This window comes from Podarcis muralis, chromosome 16, assembly GCF_964188315.1.
Source record: "Podarcis muralis chromosome 16, rPodMur119.hap1.1, whole genome shotgun sequence".
In the NCBI taxonomy this organism is placed as follows: Eukaryota; Metazoa; Chordata; class Lepidosauria; order Squamata; family Lacertidae; genus Podarcis; species Podarcis muralis.
This window is the reverse complement of record NC_135670.1, coordinates 10918459-10943599: the sequence shown is the minus strand read 5'-3', so window position 1 is coordinate 10943599 and position 25141 is coordinate 10918459. Positions and strand designations below refer to the sequence as shown.

At 49.4% G+C, this 25141-nt stretch overlaps 1 protein-coding gene across 3 annotated transcripts in view; it reads left to right on the top strand.

The window, feature by feature from the left end:
• The first annotated feature begins 2829 nt into the window (after positions 1–2829).
• The window catches only part of USP21 (ubiquitin specific peptidase 21), a 28483-nt gene continuing 6171 nt past the window's right edge, over positions 2830–25141 (top strand). The window contains exons 1-10 of one of the 3 annotated variants that reach the window (XM_028711230.2): positions 2830–2983; positions 8963–9056; positions 10505–11315; positions 12456–12548; positions 16741–16800; positions 19612–19735; positions 20543–20654; positions 20778–20915; positions 23795–23859; positions 24283–24386. In XM_028711230.2, coding sequence (XP_028567063.2) covers positions 10530–11315; positions 12456–12548; positions 16741–16800; positions 19612–19735; positions 20543–20654; positions 20778–20915; positions 23795–23859; positions 24283–24386 — 1482 coding nt within the window. In that variant the 5' untranslated portion in view covers positions 2830–2983; positions 8963–9056; positions 10505–10529. The remainder of the gene's footprint in view (positions 2984–8962; positions 9057–10504; positions 11316–12455; positions 12549–16740; positions 16801–19611; positions 19736–20542; positions 20655–20777; positions 20916–23794; positions 23860–24282; positions 24387–25141) is intronic. The other 2 variants (XM_028711231.2, XM_028711232.2) reach the window with 2 other exon arrangements.

Sequence of the window (25141 nt, the reverse complement as noted above, 5' to 3'; positions counted from 1 at the left end):
GTTGCCATATGGCTTTGGCTGTAATGTCTGGAAAAATCCGGACATATAGCAACCCATGTTGGAAGTGTAGATTTGGGTGAATTTCCTCTGGATTTTCACTTTTTGAAATATGGTGACCCTACTATAAATGTTCAGAGGGGTGGGTGGATTGTTATATTTTTGTTGGTTTACATTGCAACAACTGTGTCCCTCCGAAAAGCATGAATGCACCACAGAAAAACTAATAAAGTAGAATGGTGTGTGGGTTAGGACTCAGCTATATATCAATATAAATCACAATGTGGAGCCAGACAACGCTTCTCTCAATTTCTGCAGCTCCTGTTAGCTTGGCCGGCTCAACTCTCCCCTGTGTCCTGCAGGGGGCAGCAAAAATCACAATGCGGGGGAAACCGTGAAGCCAGCCAATGCCTCTACATAGCTCCATCCTTATTTCAGGCATCATGATATATCAGAATATTGTGATGTTTTGCATGGTGATATCTTCTTCTTTTTCTTTTTTGGTGATCACTTGTAGCAGAGTAAGATTGTCTTCCATTAACACAGTTTTAACAATGAGTCCGTAAGTGATTGTGGAGGCCAATTCTGGATTCACACATCCTTCCACAGTGGGGACACTGGTTCCCGGGTGGGAGTTGATCACAGTGTGGATTTGCCAAGCGTACCTTCCTCTTAGCACGTTTCTCCTTTGTGTCCTGAGATCAAGTGTCTTCAAAGCCCATTACACCTTTGGTAAAGGCTGTTCTCCAACTGGAGCGCTCTCAGGCAAGTGTTTCCCAATTGTTGGTGTTTATACTACATTTTTTTAAAAATTGCCTTGAGACAGTTTTTAAACCTCTTTTGTTGACCACCAGCATTACGCTTTCCATTTTTAAGTTCGGAATAGAGTAGTTGCTTTGGAAGATGATCACCAGGCATCCACACAACAGGACCAGTCCAACGAAGTTGATGTTGAAGAATCATTGCTTCGACACTGCTGAGCTTTGCTTCTTCCAGTACACTGACATTAGTTTGCCTGTCTTCCCAAGTGATGTGTAAAATTTTTTGGAGACACCGTTGATGGAATCTTTTGAGGAGTTGGAGATGGTGTTTGTAAGTGATCCATGTTTCACAAGCATAAAGTAAGGTTGGTAGTACAATAGCTTTGTAAACAAGCATTTTGGTTTCCTTGCGAATGTCCCAGTCCTAAAGCACTCTGCACTTCAATCGGGAGAAAGCCGCACTCGCAGAGCTCAGGCGATGCTGGATTTTGGCATCAATGACGGCATGGTGATATATCATGATGCTGAAAACCAGATATTGCCCAGCCCTAGTGTGGATGGTCCAGATGATCCACCATTGAGTGCTCTATTATTCCATCCGTGGCATGTTGCAGAATACGCCCATGAAAAAACACCAGTCTGGGGGCTTCCTCAGTGTGACTGGATGAGGCCCTGTGTGAGTTTAATTCCATGCAAGCAACACTGCCTTTCCCCTCAGTTGATATTTGCTGAACCATTAATGAATGGGTGGAGGGTAGCATCCAGTTAACATGTCCAGTATCCTCTCCCCTTCATCTTCTCAGTAAGCTGATATGAAGCGAGTAATTAATACAGAGGAACGTGAGTATTGAGATGAGCAGATTTTTGCAAGCTGATCTAGGAGGGTTAGTTTACCACCATCACAAGGAAACAATTCTCCTTCTCCCTGGGAAAGAGGAGTGAATTGGCTCAGAGGCAACAATAAGCACATTAGGTTAACGGGGATATCTCACATGTGGTTGGTTTGCATACAAATGCTAATGTTTAATGTTTTTCAATTACAGTATATGGTTCAAGGAAACATGGGTGTGTGTGTCCCCCTCCAAGTATTCCATTTTGATTAAAAATAGCTTTTAGGGCAGGTGTCGTCCGCTATACACTTTTGCTTAGGGGGTTCAGCCCTATTTGATTCGCTAGTGGTTGATGTAAGAACAGTAAGGCATGCTCACTTGCAAGGAAAAATGTTTACTTCCGTGTTACAACAAACTCCTTGCCCTGCTCTGCTCAGAAGTAAGCCCTGCCCTGTTCAATGGGGCTTATTGTCATGTAAGTGTGCACAGGACTGCAGAATGTTGCACCAGCAATGCAGTCTTGTAGCATTTTAAAAAGACTAATGTAACAAGTAACAATGTAACAAGTATCTATTTGTTAGCCTTCAAGGTGCAGCCAAGATCTGGAAGTTCTTGTTACATTTGAATTAACTCCCGTCAAACAAAGTGGGTATAATTATGATTAAATATCCTGCAATTGCAATTCCTATGCACACTTAACAAGGAAGTAAGCCCCATTTGTTTATTATCATTTCCTATTTCTTAAATGATATTTCACCCTTCCTCACAAAGGAGTTCAGGACTGCAGACATCAACAATAAACATTAAAACACACACAGCAACCTGGAAATAGTTAAATACATTCTGAACAACAGTTTAAAATTTAAATTTAAAAGCATTTCTATTCTGCTTAATATTTCAAAAATCTCTTAAGTGGTGTGAATTACTCCTGAATAAACATTCATGGGATCTGGTTGCAGCTTGCGAATAAATCACAGCGAACGACTCCCAAGAAATATACAATACATAGACCGGATCCGGCTTGCAAAGCGTCCAGCCTCTATTATTTTTTTTATTTATTTAAGGCTACTGCGCCTTTAAATTTTCTGGGACGCTTCCCGCCGTTTCCATGGCGACGGAAAAGGTGAGAGTGGCAGGTCGGGCAAAGCAAAAGCCGACTGTGACGCTACCGAAACAACAAAAGGAGCCTAGGGAGGATGAGCTGCGCACGCGCAGGTCCCGTCAGTCCGTCGCCTGCGCGCGCGGGGCCCGAAAGGCGTGCCAGCGCCTGCGCGTTGGAGCCGCGCGAAGCCGGCCTCGGCCGGGCAAAAGCGCGGAGTGCGGCGGGGAGGGGGGAGGAACAAAGATGGCGGCCCGTGCTGCAGGAGTTGTTGTTGCCATGGCGTCCTGCAGGAGGTGAGGCCCACACACCTGAACTCCTTTGCGGCACCGGGGGTCTGTTGCGGGACGGGGTGGGGTTTGAGGGCTGGGCGGGGGGCCGTGTAGCACGAAGGGTTAAGAAGAGGGGGGCTCTAAAGGCTCGGTTAAAAGGATGCTCTGGGGGCTCCTCTCCTTATTTGAGTCGTGGGGCCGGCTGTGGGTCTGCATGGGGGGCACAACGCGACATAGGTAAGGCCCACCTGCCTAGATGGTGTCTAGCGCAGGCGGCATTCACACGCTGTGCCTGTATAACGCGAGGGGAGGGGGGAGGGCAGGGAGCACAATTTGACATTATTATGTAATCGCGGCATAATAATATGTGGGGTGAGTCTTGACGGGGTGGGGTTGGGGTTTGTGGTTTTTATTTGGGGGGGGGGACTTCTCTGCCCAGGGTCCTCGGTGAAGGGGGTGGGGAATGGGCTTCTCATGGGGGCTCTGGGCTGCAAAGGAGGAGGGCTCTAGAGGTCAGCAGATGAGGTTGTGCCGCCTAGGAGTTGGGGTGGGCTCCTGGTGACAGCAGGAAGACCCCCAACCTCTATGGAGTAAGTGGGTCTGAAGTGTGGCTTGGAAGTAAAACAATTGAGGGGGGGCTGTTCTGGGTGTCAGTATGATTTTTATGGCACTGGTCTTCAGCTGGTGGGTTCGGGGACCCCGCTAGTGGGTCACGGCTTGTTCCAAGGTGGGTTTGCAGCAGGAGCATGGACATCATGCAGATACATGGTGACAATATTAGGGAATGGGTCCCAAAATGTATGGATGTGTTGAAAGTGGGTTCTGGGAGTGAAAAGGTTGATAACTACTGTTTTATGAGATGCATGGACAAGGGCTACTAGGAGGCTGCCTCTTGAGAAGGACATCCTGGCGAGGGCGAAACCAACTTCATCTATCTGCCAGTGGAGGATCAGCTGCTCCAGTCCTTGATTTTCCTCTTCCCTCCTCATTCCATTTTCCTTTCACATTGTGTCTATTGAATTGTGAGCTAGTGGGCAGATATTGTCTTATCCTTTAATTTACAAACAGTGCTTAGAGAAATTTAGGAGCTTTGATAATGATGATAATATAGGTTTTAAAATAGGGAAGGTATGGACTGTCTTTTTAAATGGGAAGATGCACCCCAAATCAGAAGATGGATTTGTGTTTTAGGTGTTTAGATGTGTTTTAGGTGTTTAGATATATTATTGGGTTGTATCCAGGGCTAGTTCTACCCACAGAAATGAATAGGCATGGATAGTTCAGTTCCATTTCAATGAATCTACTCTGAGTAGAAGTTGGATAAAAACCTAGTATTTAAATGGTGTATGGCAGTGTCATTATCTGGCTTTATGGTGTTTATGAAGATTTGGTCAAATTGACAGAAAAGGATAGAGCTCTGAGTGTCTCTTTGCTGCTGCAAGATATGGCAGTAGTAAAGATTTGAAGGATTTTTTTTTAATGGTGAGGTGGAGGCCACCAGGTGTCATGGCTTCAAACAGGGTTAGACATACTTATAGGAGAGGAGAAGGCTGTTGAACTTCCATATCCAGTAGAGGTGGAGAACCTGTTAGGCCCTCCATATGTCATTAGACTACAACTTCCATCATCCCTGGCCATTGTCCATGCTTGCTGGGGCAGACGTAAGTTGGAGGCCAGCAGCATCTGGAGGGCCACAGATTCCCCATCCCTGATGTACAGATTGAGACTACCTTTGAATTCCCCAATGCTGAGGACAAACATGAGGGGAAGATTGTTCCTGCTTTAGCCCTGGATGATGGAAGCTTTGTGGAGGGACCTGGCTGGACAAAGTTTGTACTGGAGAACTGGACCTTTGCCTGACATTGGTGGGCATGCTCCATCTCTCCCAATAACGTTCTGCATGTCAATGAAGCTTTGGAACTCCCAGGGGATGTCTTGTTTTCCATTTCAGCCACAGTGAAAAGAAGCAATGGAGCAAAGGGAAGATATGAGGGCCAGTGGTGGTTGTCCTCAAGGATCACATCTGTGATCCTGCAGATGTTAGACTCCAACTCCCATCTTCCCTGGCCATTGGCCATGCTAAGAGTTGGGTTCCAGTTATGTCGCGGGGGAGCGGGACACAGATGTTGACCGGCTGATAATAAAGAGAACGCTGGGATTTTTGTGTATGTAAATAATAAGCTTCTAGAAACCAAGGGGAAGTGCTCTTGTGCTTGAAGCCTGCTTGTGGGTTTCCCCACAGGCGATTGGTTGGCCACTGCGAGAACAAGATGCTTGACTAGGTGTTGGCCTGATCCAGCAGGCTCTTCTTGTGTTCTTATTTTGTTTTTCATGGAATCATAGAATTGTAGAGTTGGAAGGGACCCTGGCAGTCATCTAGTCCACCCCCTGCAATGCAGGAATCTCAACTGAAGCATCATTAGATGGCCATCCAACATTTACTTAAAAAACCCCAAGGAAGGAGAGTCCACCACCATCTGAGGGACCTACACAATTTTTGTTCTTCTGTTGCATTTCCAGTGCCTGTCTCTATTCATTCCTCTATTCTCTGTGTCCCTATGAATATTTTAGAATATAAGCAAAGGACCACTCAGGCTTCTTCAGTGTCATTTATATAAATGGGACTCTCTGTATATAAGTAAATGAGAATGTGTCGAAATTCTGTGTGCCGAGAAAAGCTAGATTCTATAACCGTGGCAGAAATTATGCTGATAATACATTTGCATATTCTTTTTTTCATCTACTTTCTCTTGCTTCTGCTGTGTAGCGACAAATAACTATAGCGGTTACAGAATCTTCTCTTCCCCTGCTTGCTTTCAAGTCTTACTTTGCAAAAAAGGAAAGGCTTTTCTGAAGGCTAGCTCTTTACTTTGATCCCCTATTCTGTGATTGGGTGGAATTTGTGTATCTCAGCCTATTTCCTATGTGGCTCTTGAGGTCTCAGTGGGTCTCAGTGGGCATAGCTCTGTCTCCCATAAGAAGAGCCCTGTTGGATTGCACTAAAGCTGGGGTGGGGGCAGGACCTTGTGACCTCTACATGTTGTTGGACTGCAGCTTTCATCTTTGAGTCCAGTATCCTTCTTTCCCAGTGACCTGCCAAATGCTCCACAGTCGGAGCATGAAGGCACCGGTCCTCTGCTGCTTATTTTGTTCCTCAAGTCTGCATAATTCATGTAATTCCCATAGTTCTGCTTAAGCAGGCTTTTTGAATTTGGCACAGAAAATTGGTTTCCCCCTGTTTTTAAATATGTCGCTCAGAATCTTGTTGCCTCTGTAAAGACCTCCTTGAGTTCTGATTTCCAAAGAATTGTGTTTTCCAAAAGAATTGTGCCAGGAATGCAGAAGAAATCCCCTTTGGCCAATGGTAGCAGAGGAAACTGGAGGAGAACCTCAGAAGAGCTCTGGCTGCAGCTCTCTGACGCTCACAAGCAGCACAAGGAGGCAATACCCCTTTAGCAGCTGGTATTCAGAGGTATAGGGACGCGGGTGGCGCTGTGGGTAAAAGCCTCAGCACCTAGGGCTTGCCGATCGCATGGTCGGCGGTTCGAATCCCTGTGGCGGGGTGCGCTCCCGTCGTTCGGTCCCAGCGCCTGCCAACCTAGCAGTTCGAAAGCACCCCCGGGTGCAAGTAGATAAATAGGGACCGGTTAAAAACGGGAAGGTAAACGGCGTTTCCGTGTGCGGCTCTGGCTTGCCAGAGCAGCGATGTCACGCTGGCCACATGACCCGGAAGTGTCTGCGGACAGCGCTGGCCCCCGGCCTCTTGAGTGAGATGGGTGCACAACCCCAGAGTCGGACACGACTGGCCCGTACGGGCAGGGGTACCTTTACCTTTTTATTCAGAGGTATACAGCCTCTGAACTCCACTAGCCTTCGTGGCTGCTACCCATTCACAGACTGGTCCTTCACGAATGCGTGTAAATGCCTTGCAGTACCACCTAAAGTCATATAACTACACAATGCCCTAAAGCTGTTTGGCTGATACCACCATGGCAGAACCTTGGGACTGGGGGCCGAATGTGGCCCTTCAGGCTTCTCTGACTGGGCCAGGTTGCCTCTGGCTTGCCAGGATGGAAAGATGTGTGACCTTTGTGTGGCCTACTATACAAAGTAAGAGTTGCACCCATTGCTCTGCCCAGTTTACCACTGACTCGGCCCTGACACTGGCATGTGGCCCCTGGAAGATGCCCCATGAGAGAATGCGGCCCTTGGGCTGAAAAAAAATGCCTGACCTCCCTGCCCTATGGAGTGTTTGTGATTTTTGGGTCAACCTTTAGGTGTCCTGGTTATTGGAATAAAATGCCCCATTTAGGTAAGTAGATGCACATGAAGCTGAATTCATGAAATAATTTAGATGCAAATGTGAGTGAGCAGCGACGCTGCCTATTCCCCCTTGCTGCTCTCGAAGCTTGGAACTCCCCCCTAAATATGTACATGGCGCCACCTCTCCTCCCTTCCTTAGAATCACTTCTCAAAATTAATCCTTTTCTAAGGGATTTTCCCTCCTGAATTCCTCTTTCCAACCAAGTTTTAGGCCGATGTCACTGCGTCTGCCCACAGTTTCTCCTCCCTTCGTCGTTTCTCCCATTGTCTGTTTTGGATTGGAAGCTCCTTGCAGGCGGGCACCTCTCTGCACACCTCTCTGTGACTTGTTGTTGTTGTTTAGTCGTTTAGTCGTGTCCGACTCTTCGTGACCCCCTGGACCAGAGCACGCCAGGCACCTCTGTCCTCCACTACTTCCCGCAGTTTGGTCAAACTCATGCTGGTAACCTCGAAAACACTATCCAGCCATCTCGTCCTCTGTCGCCCCCTTCTCCTTGTGCCCTCCATCTTTCCCAGCATCAGTGTCTTCTCCAGGGAGTCTTCTCTTCTCATGAGGTGGCCAAAGTATTGGAGCCTCAGCTTCAGGATCTGTCCTTCCAGTGAGCACTCAGGGCTGATTTCCTTAAGAATGGAGAGGTTTGATCTTCTTGCAGTCCATGGGACTCTCAAGAGTCTTCTCCAGCACCATAATTCAAAAGCATCAGTTCTTCGGCGATCAGCCTTCTTTATGGTCCAGCTCTCACTTCCATACATCACTACTGGCTCTGTGACTTACTGTACCCCAGAAATGGGAAGACTATGGCCTTCCTGATTTTGCAGAACTACAGCCCCCGTCATCCCTGACCACTGGCCATGCTGCCACAGAGTCTCTGGTGCTCAAAAGCTTGCACTGACTGGCCATACTGGGCCAGGTTCAAGGCTCTTAAGCACTTGGACACCTCAGGGTCCATCTCTCTCTTGTATCCCTGCCTGGTCACAGAGGTATTCAGGGGAGTCACTGTTAGTGTTAGTCGTCGTCCCCCACCCATGGCTCAGATGCGCAGCATTTGGTAATGTGGGCCCAGTTTTATGGAACCTTCTTCTGGCCCAAGGTCTGACAGGCCCCCTCCCTGTTCAACTTCTGTGCCTTCTTAACTGGGTTTTAAAAATACTAATCCAGCAGGCATTTTAATTTAATTCTGATTTTGTAATTTTAATTGGGTTTTGATGTCATTGTATTGAGATTTTTGTGTGCTGCATAGAGGTGATATAATGGAGAGCTATATAAAATGTCTAAGCAAATGAATAAAAATGTGAAGGAAACACCCATTATGTTACAGGTACTCCCAGCCAGGTGGCCTTAGGCTTTGGTTTCCAAGGTTTTGACAATCTGCGTACCTCCAGAGCTCCTTTCACTCTGTCCTTGGAATGACGAGAACTATTAAACCTGTATCGCAGAAATAAAGCCGAGGTTCTCAGGAAGCCAGAAGCTGAGCTGAATCCTGCATTGTGTTTACAGACTATGCTCACCCTTGTTTCTGAGGAATTGGAGTTAAGATGTGGCCTCGGTTCCCCCTGAGATGCAAGGAAGCGCTTCCCTTTCCATTGGGACCACCTATCCTGGAATCTGGCTGTGGGGAGCATCTCTGAGTAAAGGCGGAGAATTTTACCAGTTTTCCTTTGCTGTTTTTTGTCTTGCAGGGCATCTGCCAAGAGGAGCCCTCCTGCGGTCAGCCACCTCTGTGAGGTGTGAGCCAGGGGCCGGCGGGGGTGAGAGTCTAGCACTTTTTGAGAGGTGCGTTTCCAGCTTGCTGGGCTGGGGTCTTTGGGCTGCTTGGCTTTGTGCTGTCCACTTCTGTTGAGTGCCTGTTTTGAAGGGCTAAAAAATTTCCGTGCTTTTATTAAATTGGAAACTGGGATTTCCCAGGAGTCTGTATGCTCAGTCCTCTGAACTGACCTTTTTCCACAGTCTCCTGGTTTAATTGCTGCATTGTTTTAATGTGTATTTCACTTAAGGGTGTCTATTTTTTAGGCGATTGTGTAGTTTAATTAGGAATGTTTCTATTTCAGTGTTTTGTTTCCTTTATACACGGTAAAAAGCACAGAAGCCTATTCTGAATGTTAAGTGGTATATAAAGTTGTTAATAACTGATTCTATGCAGGTAAATCCTACTCAGAGCAGATGCACTTACCGTATTTTTCGCCCTATAGGACGCACTTTTTCCCCTCCAAAAATGAAGGGGAAATTTGTGTGCGTCCTATGGGGCGAATACAGGTGCGCACCGACCCCTCTCGCTCTCCAGGCTTCAGGAAGCTCTGCGCAACCCTCCGGAACCCGGCGCCAAGCCGCGCCGGCCGCCAGAGGGTCACGCAGAGCTGCCTGCCCTCCCGGGCTCCGCGCAGCTCTGCGCGACCCTCCGGAGCCCAGCGCCAAGCCGTGCCGGAATCCAGAGGGTCGCGCAGAGCTGCCTGCCCTCCCAGGCTCCATGTATGGCTCCCTAGGCTTGCAGATAGCAGGCTGTTCTGGGGGCTGGGGTTGGGGGAAGCCCCGTGTCTGGGGGGGAAATAATTTTTTTTCTTTATTTCCCCCCCAAAAAAACTAGGTGCGTCCTATAGGGCGGTGCGTCCTATGGGGCGAAAAATACGGTAAGTCAATGGACAAATTAGTAATAGCTATTTATTTCTCAGTTGGCTCCAACCCAGTATTAATAACCAGTAGCCTCATATTTGGCATTGCTCTGGAATGATAAGGAACCAAAAAACCAGTGCAGCGCTGAAAGGTTCAGTCTGCCATCTTGATTCCAAATGATGCCCAGCTGTATCCAAACATAGACAAAAGCCTGGTCCTTGAGCTCTGGAGAAACCATTATGCCAAATTTGGTTATGATATCTTAGCAGGTATCCAAATGCACAGCCAACAAACATACAATGGTACATTGGTTTAAGAACAGCTTAGTTTATGAACAACTTGGATCAAGAACGCTGCAAACCCAGAAGTAGATGTTTTGGTTTGTGAACTTTGCCTTGGAAGCAGAACATGTTCCGCTTCCTGTTGAGTGTGTTGCATTTGTAAATTGAGTCCCCCCGCTGCTATGGGAAAGCATGGAACGCTTTGGTTTAAGAACGGACTTCCGGAATGGATTAAGTTCGTAAACCAAGATACCACTGCATTTCAAAAACGTAATGTGAAGAAACAGACCTGACCGTTTCCCCACTTCCCGCTTTTGTTGCTTTTCTCCCCAGGGCCCTCCTCTATCTCCTCTCCGCAATGCCGCAAGCCTCCGAGCACCGCATGAGCCGGGCGAGAGAGCAGTCGGTCATCACCTCTCAGCCGAAAGCCACCTCCAAGCTCCCCAATGGACACCGAGCCCCGAGCCAAGAGCACCGTGGCTGCTCCTCCGCCGCCTCCAACGGACTTTCCGTGGCGTCCAAACTGCGCCCATTGCCGCCCAGGCCGAGCCCTCTGGATGACAGGGGCAAGAAGCTGGAGCTCGACCGAGGCCGGGCTTCCAAGCGCAGCGACACACTGCGCGCCTCCGCCTCCCGCCGCGGCCCCGTCAAGGCAGACCACGCCCTCAAGGTGCCCGGCTGCCCGCAGGCCGGCACCATCTCCGGCAGCGCCTCCTTCACCATGCCACCCGGCATCCTCCTGGGCGGGCCGGACTCAGATCGCCGGAGCGGCAACCTGCTGCGCTCCAAGTCGATCAGCATCGGCGACCTGAGCCAGTCCGGCAGCCGCGGGGAGGAGCAGCTGAGTGCCGTGCTGAACCGGCTTGCTCTCCGGGACCGCAGCCCGTCGTGCAGCCACAAACACGGCCTGGGCGCCCTGGCCCTGAAGAGGAGCTCGTCTCTGCGGAGAGTCAACGTCACCCCCGGGGCAGATGGGAGGCCGTCGCCCACGCTGCTGTCCGTCCGCACGGAGAGCTGCCCCAGGACTCGCGCCCTCGACCCGCAGGCCACGGAATACGCTCGCTCCCAAGACATCCCGGTATCCACCAGCCCACCCCAGAGCAAGGGCCCTGTTCCGAGCAGGCTGGAGGAGAAGGCCACTGCTGTAAGGGACTGGCAAGGGGTGCCCAGCAATGATCCTCTTTGGGGGAATGGAGGGCCCCAGGCTTTACAATAGGGTACACGGTGTGAAGATAGTAGATAGAAGGAACTTTCTTAACCTTAGCATCCAAGGCTGTCTAGGAAACTGATTGGCAGTAGATCTGGGGGCAAACTGAAGAAAGTAATTTCTCTGCAGAACATATGGGGCAGCTCTGTATTTAAGCAGGTGCCTGGGAGTTGTAGGCACGAAGGAATTCCCTGTGGCAGAAGGGTCCTGGATTCCTCTTCCGTCCTGCACCCCTCACCTTTGTCCCTCCTCAGCCAAAATACTTTGCAGAATGCTTTCCCCTTCCTCCCCCTGTCCTTCCTGGCTGCTAAGAATCCTGTGTCCTGGGTTTCCATACTAGACATGGAGGACCAGCCTCTTAGCAAGCTAGTGTTTAGAAAACAAAGTGTGGGATACTTACTTTTATTCAATTTATATTCCGCCCTTAATCCAAAGATGTCAGGGTGGTTCATAAGGGGGGGAAATGCAGGATAAAAGCACAAAATAGATAGTTAAAACCAAAATGAAACAATAACCCCACCCCCCACCCCAAGAAACACATTTAAGAGCCGTAACTTTTGTGGCACTATGGGGAGTACGTTGCTGTGAAGTGCAGTCACAGTCGCCATTTTGGTTTGTCTTAAAGCAAGATTGGTGTAACCTGTGGCCCTGCGAATGCTGCTGAGCTCCAGCTTCCACCCTCCCTGACCATTGGCCATGCTGGCTGGGGCTTACGGGAGTCCAGCAACATCTGGAGAGCCAGAGGTTCCCACTCCCTCCTTTAAAGGGAGGGGAGAAGACAAATTTGTGGATGACTTTTGTTCCTCTCTTGATCGCCTGATAAAGCTCCCAAGTTCAGTAGCAGTATACCGCTGAATACCAAATGCTGGGGATGTTGCCTTCACAACCTGTTTGTGGGTGCCCCAGCATGAGCCAACTTCTTTCTCTCCTCTCCTGGTGCATCCCCACCCCACCCCCCAAAAAATAATTGCCCCAGAGGTTTGCGTGAGCAGAAATTGACGCTTGCTGGATTTCCCTTGATGTTTATGCTGTCCGCTCCCGCTAGTTTTTAACTGCTTTGTTTCATGTTCCTCCCAGGCAGACATGCACTCACGCAGGACTCTCCTTGGCAGGCGGCTAAGTATCTCTAACAGAATAGACAGCCACAAGAGTTCCCAGCATTCCTTGGGGGTGAGTCTGTGGGGGGGGGGGAGCACCATAGTCGTTAAGCTGGTTTTAAGTGGCTCAGCTGCATTAGACACACTTAAGTGGGTTTATCGGTCAAGGAACCTTGCGGGTTGTGCTTCGGCGAGTCGGACAGAGATCCTTCTCTGAGAATTCGCAGGAATCCACCACCAAAGGAAGTTTAGGGGAACTGGTGGTAGTTTGCCGGGTTTAGATTTGCGACATGTGAACTTCCCTTATACTACTAAGACAGAATGCTGGCCCATCTAGTTCAATATTGTCCGCAGTAGCTGGCAGCAGCTCTTTGGGATTTTCCATCCCTACCTGGAGATGTCAGGACCATCTGTGTATAAAAGCAGATGCTCTACGCCTCTGAACTATCCCTCCAAAAGAATAAGAATCATTCAATGGGTTCCTGTAGAGCTGCCCCTAGCTGTTTGCTTTCCCCTTTGCCTCACAGGAAGGCTGCCTCTGTATCCTTCTTATCAGTTACTTACATTCCTGTAAATACTGGCAGATGGCCAGCATGGATCCAGTTCCCCAAGGCAGGAGAGTGGAGTTCTGGCCTGACTCCCACCACATGCCAGCTGCTGGAAAGTGAGACAGCACAGGCATGGCTTCTTGCAGCAAGGCGCTTTTGGTGTCGTTCGGGTGGCAGTGAGAAACTTAGGACGCCTCTGTATACAGAGTTGAGTTTTATCGGAACTGACTCCTGAGGGCTTCAGGCGGTTGGCATCCCCAGGTCTACTTGGAGAGGCCAGAGATTGAGCCTACAACCTTCTGCATGCAAGGCAGATTCTCTGCCACTCAGCTGCAGCCCTCCTCACTCTCAACAGTGGTCCAGACAGAGAGGAGGGCATATGAAGCTGCCTTCTGAGTCAGACCACCTAGCTGCTCAGTATTGCGTACACTGACTCCAGGATTTCAGGCAGGGTTCTCTTCCAGTCCCACCTGGAGATGCTGCCGGGATTGAACCTGGGACCTTTTGCAAGGCAGATGCTTTTCCCATTAAGCTATGGCCCTTCCCCAAGGGGTGATGGCTGTTCATTGTGCTGTCACCCACACACATGGTTTTCTTTTCTTCTTTCTGTTTATTGCATGGTGAAAATCAGTGAAGCTTTTTGTGGATAAACGTCAGCTCAAGGAGCAGCCTCTGCACAGTTGCCTTGCAAGCTGCTTCCCCTGGTCCATCTGCCCCTGTTGGAGCCATCTCAGGAGATGCCTCCTTGTGGCCTCTCCAACACTTGAAAGCAGGAGGCAGATGGGAGGGAGGGAAAGGAGACTTTTCTTTGGTGATAGCCTATCGAAAATCACATTTGTTTCCATAGAAACAGATGCATGGAACAAAATGTATAGAGTTAGCAGATGTCTCCCCTAAATCTTTTCTGTGAGTGCAGGCAGGGACGGTCTTTTATTAGAGAGGGTAGGGATGGCTTAGGGGAAGGCACATTCTCAAATGTGCCCATTTTCTTCCACTGCTGTCCCAAACTGGCAGCCCTTTTGCTGAACTTGGACTGATTTGGGGGTAAAATGTCCACGCCCAGGTCCTAGCTCACTCTCTGCACCCGGTTCCCCCGGCAAGTGACTCTGGTCGACTCAGGTGCTGACATCTTCCAGAGTTGTAACGGCCAATTAATTCCCTGGGGCAAGGATTCTCTTGCGCAGTTTTTATAGGTCTGTGTAACTGTCCGACTTGCCCTGCTCGAGGTAGCTTTTGGGGAACGTCCCACTGTGCCAAGGTGGGTTGGCCCACTGAGAAGTCACCCGAAGCAGTTGCCTGCTGAATCTCGGGGCTTTTCTCGAGGACGCTGCAGGGGCCTCTTGGGGAAGCTGCTAGCCGTAACCCTGGTCACCCTGAGCTGTGTATATTTGCTTTGGTTGTGTTTTTATTTTGCCGCGCCGTTCCCTCCCTGGCTCCGCAGTTCTCCGAAAGCGTTGCTGCTCCCCAAAGTAGCTCTTCCTGCTAATTAATCCCGCCGAGATGAGCCTCCAGGAGGAGCCAGGAATAGCCAGGGGAAAGCGGATCAGCTAATGAGCTGCTGGCTTATAGGGACGTGAGGGAGGGCCCGCCAGTCCTTTTCCCCGCTTGGCGCCACGCAGGACGAGGGCTGTGCCTCTTTCTCGCCGGCTCCTGAAGCGGGAACGGGCAGCGGGGGAGCCATGCCGGGGCTCCAGGGGGCCACTCTGGTGGAGCTGCCCCGGAAGCTGCACCGCACCTTGGCCACCAAGCGGGAGCTTCATGGCCGAGCGGCGGACATCTCTGAGTCCGTGGTCCACACGGCGGTGATGGGGCTGCTGCTGATGACCAGTGAGGTAACACGCCCCCCCCCCCCAATCTCTCCCTGTTTCTGCCACTAAGTTGATAATGTCTGACGCGGCTTCATTGCGTGGCTGTATTGTACAGAGGTGCCCTGAGCCTCTTTCTCCGTATCCTTTACCTTTTACCTTTTTGGTTCTTTGGCTGGATTTATACCATTCCGTTCCGTATGGGACAGTTTTCATTGTAATGAAGGATGATTAAGAAACTTGACTATTAAAAAAAACCTGCTGTTTGCTGGGAGAATTTGGGGAGCAGGGAGCTTTGGCTTATGGGACAAGGCTGCAGCTGAGAAGAGCGTGGAGAATGCTTTCCCTTGATTTCATAGTGGATGAGAGCAGCGCTTGTTGAATTATTTGTTTCTGACCCAGTAGTTGCCTTTAATTCTGGCCAGCGACTAGGGACCCAGTTACAATGTTTGTGATGAGATGTTTCCCTCCTTCTCCTCTTCCGCCCACTGCAAGAAGAGGAGAGGACATTTTTAATAGCTGTGTGAAAGAGTTTTTTCTTGGAGGATCTACCCTGTGAGAGAAACCTGCATTTGCTGCAGTTCCCTTCTATATTACTAAATTCATACCCCACTTTTTCCTCCCAAAGTTGTCCAGAGTGGAAAACACACAAGCAAGAAAACAATCTGAACGTCTTAAAAACACCACTCCAGTACAGATGCAGGCCTGATTTTATTGCACCACACAGCTATTTAAAAATGAAGAGGCTTGGTCTTCTTTTGCAGTTGGTCTCTCTGATCTCAAGCTCTCCCTCCCCTCCACCACAAAAAAGGAAATTGAGTAAATCGACCAGTTAGTGATGCTGCTGGGGTGAAGTGGCTGTAGGTCAGGGCACAACCTTCCTGTCAAGGGCCAGTGGTCTAAAGAAGGGGTTGGCAGGATATGTGGGGCTGATGGACTCCCAATTCCAGACATTGCTGGACTCCCATCAGCCCCAGCCAGCAACATCTGCAGGGCCACAGTGTCCCCCTTCGGAGTATACAACAACAACAACTTCATATGCTCATACAGTTCTCTTACATTGGAAAAGGACCATAGTTCAGTTGATCAAGCCCCTCCTCTGCCCTCAGAAGGTTCAATCCCTGGCATCTTTAAGGGGGAAAGACTCTGAAGTTCTAGAAAGGCATGGCTGTTGGTGTGGAGCCTATTGGGTCCTCTGGATGTTGCTCAGCCGCCTCCCATCGGCCCCAGACAGCAGGACCAAGGTTAGGGAGTTGGATTCCAACAACGTCTGATCCCAGAAACGTCTGAAGGGTGCCTGATTCCCTCCCTCTGGAGCTAAGGAAGGATTGGTATCCAGACTCGTTTGGGGGCATGCAGCTCCTGTTTCAGAACTTCTTGGTTGCAGTCTTAGAAAAATGCCCCAAGGGTGCCTCCCCCCCCCCCACTTCTTGATTGTGTTCAGATTTCCTTCCTGTCACGGCAAGTCGCACAATATAATTGCGTGTATTTAAATCCTCAGCGGTTACCGCTCAAGCTAACCTGCTTCAGAGCCGCTGTGATTTGCTCACTCCTTCTCTGCTCGAGATGACTAGGGAGGGGAGCTGGAACTCCTCCACAGCTGGAAGGGAGAGGTGGATTGATCTGAGAAGCCTGCAAAAGGCAGCTTGGCCAGAAAGTGCAGTGGAACGACCTCTAGACCATTGAGAGGAATCATACTGGGGGTTGGGAGCTCTGGCAATGACACAAAAGAGACCTGTGCCAGTCTTTGGGATGCTCACTCTGTATGTGTACTTAAGTACGGATGTATCTGTCCATCCTGCATGTGGAGCCGTGAGACGAGACGAGCCTATTATTCCCGCTGTCACAACACGCAAACCATCCCTCCCTCTCTGTCTCTCTCGTTCACTCTGTCTGTTTTTGTTTTTTCCAGACGCATCACACTCTCCTGCTGGGCTCTGGGCACATAGGTCTCCGCAACCTTGGCAACACGGTAAGAAGTGGGCGCTTAGCCTCCCCAGCCCCAGGTGAAGAGAACTTTCCCCCCCTGCATAAAGGACTTGTCACAAAGGTTTCTTTTGAAAGGCCCCAACAATGTGCAATTTTTGTTATTCAAAAGATGCCTTAAAATAACCGGCATTGAGAAGTCGAACTTGGTAGGAGGCGAGGTAGCCGTGTCAGACTTGCCACAATGAGCGCAGCAGAAGTGATGTCTCTTATTGAGTTTGTTGTGCGTGTGTTTTAAAGCAAAGGTGGCAAATCTTTTCTGGGTTGGTGGGCGAGATCTGCATCTTCCCCACCCTTGGAGGGCCACATTTGACAGGTGGGTGGGGTTGCCCAGCTGGATCTGCAGTGGAATCTTGCGATGCAACGCTTTGAAGGCCTGGCTTTCGGGACTTCAAAGCGCAGCGTGGGGCTGTTTGAAAGCCCTTTTGCAAACTGCCCCCGCTGCTCTTTAAAACTCCAGAGGCTACATTTGACAACCTGGTAGGCCAAGATCGGCCTGTGGGTTCCCCACCACAGATGATTTTGACTTTCAGCTTGTATGATGTGTGCATATTCTGCACAACCGCTCTGTGCCGAGTGCAGAAAACAGGTTTGGAATTCTGCATCCAGGTGTTGCTGAGGGAGGTGAGGTTGGGTGGTATGCTCCACGAATGTTCTGCACTAAGCACCAAAATCGGACGCAGGCCCCAGCATTTTTGGAAACTCAATGGGATTTTAGGTGCTGCCTGAAGGCAGCTTGCAACCCTGCCGCTTCAGTCCCCGTTCCTAACCCTTGATCCCCATCTGGAAGTTGTGGGAGCCTAGCAACAAGGACACACACACACCCAGCAGCTGTGCCAACCCCAGCATAACTAAGAGCATATGCTGTGGTTGGTTGTTCCAAAATGGCAGCACACTTCTGTTTCCCACCACCACCAGGAGGGGAAAAGGGGAGAGCATGGAATTGAAGTCAGGATTGCTGGCTAGGAATATGGGCGTTTTATTGCATTCTGCACTGGAGAACTAGGTAGCTGAAGTTCTGTTCACAGTTGTTCCCCCTCCTGTCCAGCCACTGACTCACCCCAGGCCTTCTTTGCTCCAGCAAGGTTTTATTTATTTAAAGGCATTTAAAAACAGCTTTTTTATTACAGTCGTACCTTGGATCCCAGGGACGCGGGTGGCGCTGAGGGTTAAACCACAGAGCCTAGGACTTGCCGATCAGAAGGTCGGCGGTTCAAATCCCTGCGACGGGGTGAGCTCCCGTTGCTCAGTCCCTGCTCCTGCCAACCTAGCAGTTCGAAAACACGTCAAAGTGCAAGTAGATAAATAGGTACAACTCTGGGGGTAAGGTAAATGGCATTTCCGTGCGCTGCTCTGGTTCTCCAGAAGCGGCTTAGTCATGCTGGCCACATGACCCGGAAGCTGTACGCCGGCTCCCTCAGCCAATAAAGCAAGATGAGTGCCGCAACCCCAGAGTCGGTCACGACTGGACCTAATGGTCAGGGGTCCCTTTACCTTTACCTTGGATCCCAAACGCCTTGCAAGTCAAACATTTTGGCTCCCAAATGCCGCAAACTGTTCCTGTTTGCAAACTATTTTTGGAAGCCAAATGTCTGACGGGGCTTCCATGGCTTCTGATTGGCTACAGGAGCTTCCTGCAGCCAATCAGAAGCCATGCTTTGGTTTCCGGACATTTTGGAAGTCGAATGGACTTCCTGAACGGATTCTTATCGACTTCCAGGGTACGACTGTATTATTATTCACTAAACAGTGTGCAACATAAAAACAATGGGTTGTAGCCAATGCAAATCCTATTCATAGTAGACCCGTTGAAATTAATGGACCTAAATTAGGTGTGTTGGTTTTTGAAATATTGCTTACTGTGTTTTCAAGAATATGGAATACATCAGCGGAGGAAGTTACCTGTTGAGTAAACTACCGTATATATCCATGTATAAGACTATTTGTTTTTCCAAAAAAAAATGTCAAAATTTATGGGGCGTCTTATACACGGATAGTGCCGAGGGTGTACTGGCGATTAGTTGTTGCCACTATCAGGAATGTTTCATTGGCGATAGGGATGTTGATTTGTGTATGCGGCGAGGGCTGCTACTGATAGGCTGCTGCTGCGGCAAGTGGGCAGTTGAATGGCAGTTGCTGGCGGGTGATTGTTTTAGCCCCCCCCCCCCAACCCCTCAAAAACTGTGGGCAATCCGCTCCAAAAAAAGCGGAACAACTGAGGACAACCGTCCACAAAAAAATCCTCAACAACTGTGGGGCACCCCCCCCCATTTTCTTAAACCTGAGTCCCCAAAAGGGGACTTATACATGTCTTATACATGGGGGCATCTTATGGACGGAAAAATACGGTATGTTGATACAACTGTATTACATAATTATACTTCCCTCAGTCAGCAAACAACCGTTCGCAGAGCCTCTGTAACATAACTAAATGAAACAAAACTAAATCTCCTGCCATGTTGGTTCCCCCCATCCTCTGAGTTGGACCAACATTGGATAAACCCCAATGGGAGGGGGGTTTATTCAACTTGTTTTTGCTCACAGTAGATCTGTTGAAATTGATGGCAAAGACAAAGTAACGACATTCTGTAATACAAGGGTAAGGACAGAAAATGTCTTGTTTTCAAGTCCCCGCCCTGTGATGTTCTGCAGGGTGCTGTGTTGGAGGTAGAATTTTCCCATCTGATTTAAAGGTTCTCCCGGGACTATACAGGGGCAGGTGACCTCTCAGGTAGATTTTGGGGGAACGGGAACGCTGCAGGCCATGATGATACCCCCATTGTATCTCCCCCTCCAGTGCTTCATGAATGCTGTGCTTCAGTGCCTGAGTAGCACCAAGTCCCTGCGGGACTATTGCCTCCGTCGGGAATTCCGGCAGGAACAGCCCAGCGCTCTGCGGACGCAGCAGGAGCTGACTGAAGGTAAAGGGGGGAAGCGGAAAGACCCTGCCCTGCTTTTTCTGTTGTTGTTTTCCCTCCCGTCGGCAGAGTCGGTTATGTAACCAGATCACTGTCTGAACGAGCTTCAGCTAAAAAGGATCCTTGTAGTGAGCCAGCAATCTAAATTGGTCTCTGGAGGGCCTTAATCCAATCCCGGTTGACCACTATTATATAAGTACCTCTGCCTTGAACAAAGTACTATATAATTAGAGGACCTAATTCCAGCACTGTCCTGTCCTGTCCCTTTCTCACCTGCGAGGTATTCATAGGCCACCGTCTCTGGCCTTCAGCTTGCAAACGTATTACAGGAAACACCTAAATAAATATTGTGGGACAAACTGCCCAGGCTTATAATTCACAATTTTGAGGTGGGGGGGTGGAATGGTGGGACAGGGAGAAGATTATGAAAGTCGCGCCAAAGGGAGTGGGCATTTGATATTGTATTGTGTTTGTACATCTTTTTCCATTGCCCCAGGCCCTCCTCTGACCCCCTTGGTAGTTTTCCACCAGCAGTATCTTTGGGCCTGTCCTGTTGGGAGGGAGAGGGTCTAGGTATCAGTTCTGCCTCTGCCACAGTCTTCCCTGTGCGGCCTTGGACAAGCTACTTGCCTAACTCCAAGCCCCAATTCCTCATTTGTAAGACAAAACCAGGAATGGTAGCATATTTGCCGTGTTTCGAGGAAGAGGAAGCAAAACGAAGTTTGCTGAGCGTTTTCCCCAGTGTAAAAATGGAGAAGGAGAAAGGGAACAGCTCCTTTATTTTCTTTTTTGTGGCTCTTCATTCTCCAGCCTTTGCAGATGTCATTGCCACTTTATGGCACCCCGATTCCACAGAGGCCGCCAACCCCAGCCGCTTCAAAGCTGTCTTTCAGAAATACGTGCCATCCTTCACAGGATACAGGTGAGGCAAGTTGGGGTGCCCGTTGCCTTATCCCTGCCCCAGTGCGGCTGCACATTTCTTACCCACCCCAACATTTCCCCCACCCCGGCCTGCCCAACGCGTCTGCCTTTCCTCCTTTTCTAGCCAGCAGGACGCTCAGGAGTTCTTAAAATTTCTCATGGATCGGTTGCATGTGGAGATTAATAGGAAAGGGCGCAAGACTCCCAGCATCCTCTCTGACGCCAAGCGACCCTCAGTACTAGAGGACACGGACACCTTGAGGTGAGTGCAGAAAATGTGGTGCCGTCTTGTGAGCTATGCAGAAGAAACTGCTCTATACCACAAATCGGAGCATGCTTCTATTTTTTAAAGGGGGGAGGGCAGGGATTGAACCTGAGATCTTTGGCTTGTGAGGCGGGTGCTCTACCGCACAGCTACAGTTCCTCCCTGAATGTGTCAAGCTGCTGTATAGCAGGTCATCTATCCCAGTACAGTCTAGTTGCATCATCCGGGCACAAATTCAGCTTTATGTGCCCAGCTGCGGCTCCATTCTGCCTCCATCTCTCTCTCTCTCTCTCTCTCTCTCTCTCTCTCTCTCTCTCTCTCTCTCTCTGCTCACCTCCCTCCTCCTACCTTCTTCTGCTCGCTTTCACATAGAGGAGTGAGGGGAGGCAGCAGAAACATGGGGAAGGCCTCCCCATGGGACTTCCTCACCACCACCAGCCAAATGAAAAGTAATTTTGGCTATGTATGGTTTTCACGTATATATGCAACACCTGGAACTAAACCCTTGCATGTGATGCAACTTGACTGCATTGTCTGCTGATAGTGGCTCTCCACAGCCTCAGGGTTTTGGCAACCCTGCTATCTAAAAGTTCTTATGTTTTGTTACTGTTTACAGTCATATCTCGGGTTGAAGGCGCTTCAGGTTAAGCCTTTTCGGGTTGCGCTCTGCATGTTACTTCCGGGTTTCGCCGCATGCGCAGACGCTCAAAATGACGTCCCACGCATGCGCGGAAGCGGCGAATCACAACCCACGCAGACGTGGGGGCGCGGGTTGTGTTCGCTTCAGGATGCGAACGGGGCTCCGGAACGGATCCCATTCGCATCCAGAGGCACCACTGTATGTAAAGAGATTGTTTGAATGATGCCAGTTTCTACTATTGACACAATATATGCCGCTTTTCAGCCAAACGTGACCCCCAAGTCAGCTCCCAAGAGAATAGATACACAAACGCCAACACAAATGATAAAAATTCAAAATAATTAACATTTGAAGAGTGTTTGACTGCGTTCGTTTAACAACAATAAAACAGTACAAAAGTACAGCATAAACAACAGTCTAAAATCATTCATTATAAAATGAATTATAATTTTATACAAAATTGAGAGCAAGGTCAAATCTTTAAGCAGCGGCTCCTCTTTATAAGAGTCCCTGTTAGGGGGCAAGGCAGGTGGAAAAGCTTTCCCGGGATGATTCCAGGAGTCTTTCCCACGACTGGAGAGCCTTGGAATTGGATCTGGAACTGCTATATTCAAAGTGCAGGCTCTGCTACTGTTTTATGGCCTCCTCCCCTAAACACCACCTAGAAGGGGCTTCCCAAGGAAGCTGAATGTTGGAAGATTCAGGATAGAAAAAGGAAAGTCCTTCACGCAGTACAGAGAGTTAACCTGTGGAACTCACTCCCACAAGACGAGTGGTGGCCAGCAACCTGGATGGCTTTAAAAGAAAATTAGGCAGGTTCATAGAGGAGAAGGCTCTCAATGGTTGCTTGCCACAGTGTCTGTGTTCTCCCTCCACCATCAGAGGCAGTTGCTGGGAAGCGCAACTGAGGAGAGTGCTGCCACTTTCCGGCTTCCCAAGGGATCTGGTCAGCTACAGTGAGAGCAGGACTTGATAGGCCTTCTGGTCCTGCAGGCCTTTTCTTATGTTCTTACAATGGGCTCATCTTTCCTGGTCCAGTGGCCTGTCCCGGTGCAGGGTGTTTCTGACCTACCTGGGCCAATGTGGTGAAGAGTTGGGCCTGACCTCCCAGTGCAGCTGAACTACTAGCAGCGCTCAGAGTGTGTCTGAGCACATAAATGCTGGAGGCTGGGTTTCTAGTCACCGCTTGAAGCCTGATTCATACCTGCATCTCCATTGCTCAGTGCAGAGCTTGGATGTGAGAATTGCCATGCTTGGAAAGCGTTTGTGTGTGGAGGAGGTGTTTGATGAAATCTTCCCTGCGGTGACTGGTTGTTGCTTACTTAATAATAATAACCAGCCGTTCTGTAGCGCTACAGTTTTCCAGTGACATTGCAGACATTCTCAGGTAATTTTTACAACGCCCCCGTAACCTGGACTGGTATCATCACACCCACGTTTCAGATGGAGTCTGAGACTGGCTTGCCAAAGACCATCTAGTGAGGTTGCTCCTGAGGCAGGATTCGAACCAGGAACTTACAGGTTCCCAGCTCAGTTTCTTACCCCCATGCCAGCTATCAACTTGCTGCCTCTGAGCTTCCAAAGTTCAGGGGTTGATGGGCCTCCAGTTCACCATCAGTGCCTGGGATTGTAAGCTCATCAGGGGCCCGTTTTGGCTTTCATTCTTCTGCAGTGATGCATTGAAACTGATGTTGCTGAATTACCGGTAAAATAATAATAGAGCCAGGGCTTTTTCGGCTGTGGCTCCAATCTGGTGGAATGCTCTGTCACAAGAGACTAGTGCCCTGCGGGACTTGACATCTTTCCGCAGGGCCTGCAAGACAGAGCTGTTCCACCAGGCCTTTGGACAGGGCACAGCCTGACTCCCTCCTTTGGCAATCTTCGCGGAGCTCTGGCCCAATGGTTGCCATTGGTTTGATTTGAATTAATTTTATAATGAATGATTTTTGAGTGTTATGTTGTGTTGTACTGTTGTACTGTTTTATTGTTGTTAGCCGCCCTGAGCCCGGCTTCGGCTGGGGAGGGTGGGGGATAAATAATTTTTTATTATTATTATTATTATTATTATTATTATTATTATTATTATTATTATTAGTTTTGCAGGTGGCCTCTGCTTCCTCCTGTGCTCTGCCCCTGTAATCAATGCCCCACCTCCATCCAACCATCTCCCACTTCCTGCTCATGTTGCTCACACTGTCCTCTTGGATTTCTTTCCTCCTCTCCCCCCCCCCCCCAGTGATGACGAACAAGCCAACCAGATGTGGAAGCGCTACCTGGAGCGAGAAGACAGCAAGATAGTAGGTGAGCAGGTGTTGTTTCTTTCACAACCTTGGGCTGCCAGCTCCCGTCATCCCTGACAGTTAGCAAGGGACTGATGGGAGATGGAGTCCGGCAATCCCTGCAGGGCCGCAGGTTTTCCCCATCCCTGCCCTACAGCGTGGGGATGGTCTGAGCCGAGCCATAAGGTCGAAATGATTTGCCTGTGACTAAGCCAGTCTAAGAATTGCCCACCTGGTCACACAGGAACATGAGGGCCACTCGAGGGTAGACCCAAATGCAAATGCCAGTGTGCAACTCCTACAGGGTGCTTTTGATTCCATCTATATCAGCTTGAAATTCTCCCTTGGAGCCAGAACGCATGAGCTGTAGCAGAATGTGCAAGTCAAACGCTGTTTGCAAGCTGGCCCACACAGTAACAGAAGCATCTCTCTCTCTCTCCCCTAGATCTCTTTGTCGGCCAGTTGAAAAGCTGCCTCAAGTGTCAAGCGTGTGGCTACCGGTCGACCACATTTGAAGTTTTCTGTGACCTCTCCCTGCCTATCCCAAAGGTAGGCCCCTAGTGTCGTCACGGCAGGCTTCGGGGCAGATGCTGTTAAGTGATGGATGAAGCTTCCTTACAGCCAGTCAGATGGCTTGCCTGGCTAGCTCAGAACTGTCCAATAAGATGACTGGTATCTTAAGGGATCCTTTTTAACTGGAGAGTTAATCTGGAAATCCTCTGGAGTGTTTTCTCTTTTAACTGGTTAACTGGCTAAAGTATTAGAGTTGTCCCCCTATCCTGTAAGCCAGGAGTAGGGAAGGTGGGACTTTCCATATGTTGCTGAACTCCAGTTTCCATCATCCCTGATGACTGGGATGATGGGAGTCGGAGTCCTTTGAGGTCTGGAGGGCCACAGCTTCCCAACTGCTGCTGTGAACCACTTCAACAGAGAGTTTTGTTGTTGTTGTTTTAAAGGAAAAGGTGGTGATTTTAAAATTAAGATTCCTGGTCGTCATTTTGTGTTTATCTACTGATGATCTATGTCAGAAATGGGCCACCTACCTGCCAGTCCCCTGGTGCTACACTGACATCAGGCAATGCTTCCTTTTGAAGCCCCAGTTGTCAGGACTTTGAAGTGAACCGTAGGGCTTTCAAAGCCCCCCACGTTTCTCTTGCAAACTACTGGACTGTGGGCCTTTCCTATAATTTTGCAGTGGCTCAGAAGCAGCAAGAAGGAAAACGGAGGGGGTTTGGCCATCTGAGCAAAGGGACTTGACATCCCCTTGAGCAGGGGAGGTAGACTGAGCTGGGGGAGAAGAGGTT